Source organism: Rhinopithecus bieti, unplaced genomic scaffold (assembly GCF_001698545.2).
Source record: "Rhinopithecus bieti isolate Rb0 unplaced genomic scaffold, ASM169854v2 scaffold_2314, whole genome shotgun sequence".
Lineage (NCBI taxonomy): Eukaryota > Metazoa > Chordata > Mammalia > Primates > Cercopithecidae > Rhinopithecus > Rhinopithecus bieti.
Genome location: NW_016803781.1, coordinates 918,224 through 925,325, shown reverse-complemented (window position 1 = coordinate 925,325; position 7,102 = coordinate 918,224). Strand labels below are relative to the sequence as shown.

Genomic DNA, 7,102 nt, shown 5'->3' with positions numbered 1-7,102 from the left:
TGGCAGACTGCTAGTCCTAATACAGTACCTGACATTTAGTAGGTAGTCAGTAAGTATTTGGAGGATGGACGGATTAAAAGTTAGGTGGATAGGTAGGTGGGTGCATGGGATTTGGAATGGGCAGATGGAGGAATAGATGCATGGAGCAATGGTTGGACAGGCAAATGGTTAGATGGTTGGATGAACAGATGGATGAATGAATGGTTGGCTTGATTAATTCATGGATGATTAGATTGATGGATGGATAGGTGATTAGTTGGATAGATGGACTGATGGATGAATGAATGGACACTAAGTCTTTATATATTTATTTTTATTCTTTGCTATCCTAGCATTACAAATCAATACATTTTTCTTTAATAATTCTAAGAAAGATAATGGGGTGAAACTAATATTTTTTTTTTCTCCTTTCACCCATATGTCCTCCTCCCCACTCATTTCTTGGGAATGCACAATACCCTTTTAAATGCTCTGATAAGCCCTGTGATAAAGAAAGATTTAACTTTATGTAACTGAGAGTTTGCCAATTATAATCAATGACAGCTTTTATTTTCCCTAAGACCATTTGTCACCCCTGGATCTACTCTTCTATGTACAACCTTGTCAATGTAAGTATAAAACACCTTCAGAATTTTTTTTAACTTGACAACCCCTTACTTCAAGTGTTTCTATGACAGGAAAGTCACTTCATGTATGTGTGTCTGTCTGTGTGTGTGTTTGTGTCTATGTATGCATGTGTATGTGTGTATGTGTCCATGTGTATGCCTATGTGTGACTCTGTGTGTGTGTATGTGTGTGTGTGTGTGTGTGTATGCATTCCGATGGCATGGTTTTATAAACACTATACCAGGAGAAAGGAGGTGTTTCAGGCCCACTTTGCTGGTGATGAAACTTGCTGTGTGACCTTGGTGGTTCAATCCTCTCTGGTCTCCCTATGTCATCTATAAAAGTAAGAACATGATGGGCTTGGTCTCTAAATTCTCTTTCAGTTCGAGCCTGGCTCTGCTGCATGATACTGCCTGTCTCCCAAGGGATGCGTCCATGTATGGAGACCTCCACATCTCTTCCTGGGCTGCCCTCTTTCCCAAGATGCTGCTCTTCTCCTCTGTCTAAGCAACAGACGTGCCACAAAGGGGTAAATTACCCATACCTGCTCCAAATGTCTGGACATCTTTATGCTATGACTCAATTTTCTTTGCCAGCCCTGCAGACCTTCGCAGAGCAGGCATGTTCACCTTCCTAGCATAGCCCAGCCCTGCCAGGCAGTCAGCTCCCAGCACTGGCTGCTCTGTCCCAGCACAATGCCCCCACCTCCCCCTCCTCAGAGCAAACTAACCCATCACTGTGCTTTGACTGCAGCCGCTTGCACCCTCTGCTCTGGCTCCTCCTGTCTCTTGGGAATCAGCAGTGGCTGAGCCGACAAAATCATTCTACCCTAAATGTTCCAGAAGCTCAGAACAAGAGTACTAGAATCATCATCACTACAGTCCCAGTGAGGACTGCCTGGGGCCCAGCGCAGTCTCCCTGGGTCCAGGGAACTTGGGGAAGGTGTTTGTCTGAGTGGAGATGGACAGCAGGGCACCTGCACAGACTGAACAGAGGCTCAGCTCTCAGGCTCCTCAATGAGAGCTCATGAGAGGCTGGTGATGGTCGATGGTCACTACCACCCCCAACCTCCACCACCAAAGTAGGATCCGTCTGCACCCCCTGTTCCTTGAACAGAGCTGGCCAATGAACATGGTGAAGGGAACCAAACCCTGACACCTAAAATCCATCTTCTTAGGACTTCCCAAGAATCCCAGCTTGCCCGCAGCCTGCTCCATGGATGAGGTGAGCAGCAGGAGAAATGTCCAACACTGGCATATAATAGGTGCTCAGTAAATACCATCAAATAGGCCTTTGCTTACAACCGCACCATTTTATGTTTCACTAAGAAAAAAAATCTACCAGTTAAAACATAGCATGTCATGCATTGTATGATGAAACTGGATTTCAGAGATAGTAAAAGTTAAATGAGCACATTTGAATCAACTACCCAGGGTACCTGTTATGTGAGGGGATGAATGAACGAACAGTGGGAGGTTTAGGTTTACAGTTTTGTATTTCCAGTTCGTGCTGCTGCTGACTTGCTTTGTAACCTTGAGGAAATCACTTTCCACCCCTAGACCTCAGCTTCCTCACCAGTCAGGTGGGATTCACTGTCCTTTCCAGCAACCCCAGAAGGCTACTGTAGAAATCAGATAGGATCCGGGCAGCAACACATCTTCAAAAGCTGCAAAGCCATTGAAATAGGAACCCAAGATGGTCAGTCAACCAGTGAAATCCTCATCCAGGGTATTTCCTGTCAGCGTATTTGCTATGTGACTTTGGATAAGTTGCTTTGCCTCTCTGGGCTTGGCTTCCATTTCCCCCAGCATCACCTATAGAGACAAAGGTGTATTGTTGGTACACATATTCATATTATCTGAGTGGTGGGAAACATGCTTCCAGCGCCTTGCTCCCTTCTTTCTTTAAATCATCATTTGCATCCCCAATGTCCTGTAGACAATAATTTGCTCATTGAACAATCTAAGGAATGAAACGATGAATGAATGAATATGAATGAATGAATGAATGAATGCCTAATCTTGGGTGTGCAGGTAAGGCTGAATTCTACAGGCATAAACTTTTCAAATCACTTACAGGCAAAACAAGAAACAACTCACCTTGGAGGTCATGCAGCCAAACCCTCATTTCATAAAGAAGGAAACTGAGGCTCCAAGAGGTTCAGGAAGTTGCCCAAAGCCACACAGCCCACAGGTATCAAGTCCCTAACCACCATCCCCAATATATCTCCTTCAGTCTTAGACCCTGGGTCAATGTCCAATCCCTCTCCAACTCCAGTGACCAAGGGCACACTCTTCCCAGGTTAAGCATTGCTCCATTTTCCCTGACACAAATGCTTCCCAAGGAAGCCCTGGGTGGAGAAACTGCCACTGCCTCTGGGGCCTCAGACCTGGCCCCATTATTATTCCTCTCGGTGTAATAAATACATTTTAAGAGAAACAGATGCCGGAACAGTTGGACAGGAAGGGCCCAGGCCTGTGAAGAGGAATCTGGTTTGTGAAAATCTGTCTATTTGCCAGACGGTGAGCAATATGCTGCTGCCAGCCAGGTCTGGGTCCGGCTGTCAGGTGGGCTAATCGAGCCTTCCCACCGTGCCGGTGGGTCCTTCCGGACCACCATCCTCAGGCACTCAAATGGGCGTCGAGTTGTCGTGCCTGCTGCAAAGGGCCCCAGGATGCCAATCATGGCCCTTTAATCACTTTGGCCTCTTTCGTGGGAGGGGCACCCATAGCAACTTATGCAAAGCGTGGCAGGGATAGGGAGGCATCTTCCAACTCAGACACACCACCATCCATGAGTGGCTTTTCTCTTCCATCACTGTCTGAGGATGCTTGTTACCTGCAAATAGCTACGTTGATACCTGACACTTTGAAATCGCGATTGGAAACGGTCCCCTTACCGCCTCTTTTGTCTGGCAAGTCTCTTCAGTCTCCCTGCATCGCTGCCCTGATGGAAAAAAAGAAATGTGGGCTGCTATAGGTGCAGGCTCCAGCTTCCATGAGGTACAGAGACCCAGATCAGACTTTTGTCCTGGAATTGGTGCCCCATCACATACATTCTCCGTTGGCTTGAGCTCATAAATCCCAGTGATTTTTGGCAGGCCCATGGGCAGCGGCAGGAAAACAGAACACTCAGGGTATGGCCTGACTTTGTGTCCTCATAGCCATCCAGCAGGGAGAAGAGATCACCTCCACTTTGCAGATGAGAAAGAAGAGGTTCTAGGAAGACCATGACCTGCCCAACGTCATGCATCCCAGTGGGGGCAGGGACACACAGGGCTGCCTGATTGTGATTTCTCACCTCTTTTTGCTGACTCAGCTGCCCTTCTAGGAACAGATTAATAACTCTCTTCCATCCTCTCAAAACACTGGATGGACATGAAGATATTTCACTATTTTCCTCCCATGCTCTGTGGTCCCAAGCAAAGTGAGGCATTCATTTGCTTCTGAGAGAATTAATACCAAGAACCTCTTTTTCTTTCTCCTCCCTTCTCCGAGCTGCTCCACAGAGGGGGATTAACCATATACTAAGCTTTCCCCACAATAAATTTAACTTCTAGTATTCTTTCCCATTGTCCCCCAAAAGCTAAAGAAAAGCCCTGGTAATTCAAGAATTCTGTATCTAAATTATATTTCTACAAGGATTCTTGTTCTCAGAAGCAGTATGAAAATACTTTGTGTGTACTGTGTAACCTGATTTTTTTTTTTTTTTTTTTTTTTTGGCGATGTTCTGTTGGTAAGGGAGATGAGAGGAGCTAGCCTTTTCTAAAACTGTGATAATAATAATAATGATCTCACCCACCTACCATTTGTTGAGGACTTACGGTATTCCAGGCTCTCTACTGAGCATTGTGCAAGCATCATCTTATTTAACCCTTTCAGCCCTTCTAGGAGATGGCTGCTGGCATTGTCATGTCATAGTGACAAGAAAGCAAAGCATATTTTTGTCACTTGCCCAAAACCACACAATTAGAAAGTGGCAGAGCTGGAATTCTGCCTGGGGTTTCCTAAGTGCTGGATTCTCTGCATGGCTTCACTGAACTTCCATTCCACCTTCTTTGGCCTGGAGAGGCTACAAAGCTAAGCAGGATAGTTCTTTTCTTTCTTTTCTTTTCTTCTTTTTTTGAGTTGGAGTCTCTCTCTGTCACCCAGGCTGGAGTGCAATGGTGTGATCTTGGCTCACTGAAACCTCTGCCTCTCAGGTTCAAGCAATTCTCCAGCCTCAGCCTCCCAAGTAGCTTGAATTATGCCTGGGTAATTTTTGTATTTTTTTTAAAGTAGAGACGGGATTTCACCATGTTGGTCAGGCTGGTCGCGAACTCCTGACCTCACGTGATCCGCTCACATCGGCCTCCCAGCATGCTGGGATTACAGGCGTGAGGCACCGCGCCCAGCCTAAGCAGGATATTTCTAGACTCTCTTAAAGCTAGGGTTCTGGATGCAGATTTGTTCCTGCCAATGAGAGGTACTGATGTGAGATTTAGGAAGCTAATGTGAGTCCATTCTCTGGCAGTTTGTGGCTATTGCTATTGGCAAATAGTGTAGTGGTAGTAACTGGAGGTTTTCCTGCAACAGGGACCTCACTTCATTCTCCCACATCCTAGACATCAAGAGGCAGTGGTGTTAGAAATGCAACAGCGTCTTGCATCTGGCATAATTCTGGCAGTAGCTGTCCATATGCCTCTGCTCTGTATATTCTGGGAGTTATTCTAGGAGACTTAACCTAGAACTTGCTCCTTCTGCCATTCCAGTGGTCTTATATGTCCTGGATTCCGTGTATTAAATCCCTTCCTGCTTAAGATACCTAGACTGTATTTTGTTTCCTGTGTGGAGCCTGGACTGATACATTGGGTGGCATCAGGGAAACCCATTCTAGTTTCTGAGCCTTACTTTCTGTACCACTTACAGAGTCATAGAAAGGCTGTAATGAGTGAGTGGAAGCAAAAGAGCTTCCCAAAGGTAAGTCTTTCTGCAGAGATCGTGGCCTGATCAGAAGGTGCTCTTCCGAATAGAGGACCTGGGGCATAGTTTCCCCAGTAAATGGCCCGTACTCACTTGTTACTTTCAAAGCCATTATAGAACCTGCTACCTAAACAGCTCGCCAAGGACTTGGAGAGCACCTGGAATATGGAACAAGGGGCAGGACAGGCTTTTAGCTCGTATCTGTTCCTGCTCCTCTTCACTCTTGATTCTACCACCTGTACCAGCTCACCTGGGAGCCTTGCTTTGACAGCACAGCGAGGAGCTGCTGACATGAGCTGCATAATCCTTCTTCTTCTATCTAACAGGGGACATGGCAGGATGCCCCAGGAACAGACTCCACCTCACCATTCTTGAGATGTTGCAGCTTCCAGAAGTCCACAGTGCTAATTAGGCACCTGTGGGATCTTGTTCACCTAACGGAGAAATAGGTCTGAAGTGGATGGCCGGCCGTGAGAATGAAGCCAGCTATCTGCCAGGATGCCTCAGCCACCATCAAGACTTTTGTGTGCAGAGAAACAGGATTTAAGAGGGGAGGGACTGAAAGGATGTGGAAGCCACTGGGTTCAGTCATCCATTCAATCCACATGATTTGACCACCCTCTATGTGCTAGGCCCTGTGCTTACACTCAGGATTGAATAGTAAAGAAATTATTGGGCCTCATTGGGCTGATAGCGTTTCAGGGGAGAGGGAAATGAATACAGTTATACACGAGAGTGATTAGTGCCAAATTGGGGGAAGCAAAGTGGGTGGGGTGTGTGTGCTGTGGAAGCCCAAGGAAAGCACCTGATTCAGCCAGGGACAATCAGGGAAGGATACCTGGAAGAGGTGACACCTAAGCCAAGACCCAATGAACATATACGAATTTTTTTGGCAAACGGGGGATGCTGAAGTGAGGGCAAAAATGCTTCTAGAGAGAACAGCCTGAGCGAAGACTCTGGAATGAGAATGAGTTTATCCCAGGACTAAGAGATGTTCAGAAGTGCTAAGTAAGGAGTGATGGGGAGAAGGGCAGAGCCAGACCTCACAGAGCCCTGGAGACCAGGCTAAGGAGCATAGCTTTGTTGTGAGGATACTGAGAAACCATGGAACGGTTTTGGGTAGGGAAATGTGTTATAATTATTGATGGTTGCATAAATCCATAGAGCTTCTATTTTTCTAATGTACTATTTTTTAGAACAGTTTTAAATTCACAGCAACATTGAGAAGAAAGTTCATGAGTTCCCACCTATACCTCACCCACCAACATAGCCTCCCCGACCATCAACATCATTACAATAGATGAACTAACATTGACACATCATTATCAACCAAAATTCATAGTTTACATTTGGGTTCGCTCTTGGTACTGTACAGTCCATGGTTTTTGACAAATGTATAATGACATGTATCCACCATTATAATAATGTACAGAATAATTTCACTACCCTAAAAGCCCTCCAACTCCCATGGAACCTTTTTAAAGGAAGGATTTCTGGGTTTCTCTCTCAGATCTATAGAACTAGAATCCTTATAG

At 45.8% G+C, this 7,102-nt stretch overlaps 1 protein-coding gene across 1 annotated transcript; it reads left to right on the top strand.

Annotated features, from left to right (window-relative positions):
- The first annotated feature begins 5,531 nt into the window (after nt 1–5,531).
- LOC108515748 (uncharacterized) lies at nt 5,532–6,181 on the top strand. The gene is given in 4 exon segments (XM_017852881.1): nt 5,532–5,564; nt 5,894–5,906; nt 5,909–6,027; nt 6,029–6,181. Coding segments are annotated over 4 exon segments (318 nt in total).
- Nucleotides 6,182–7,102: the final 921 nt, after the last annotated feature.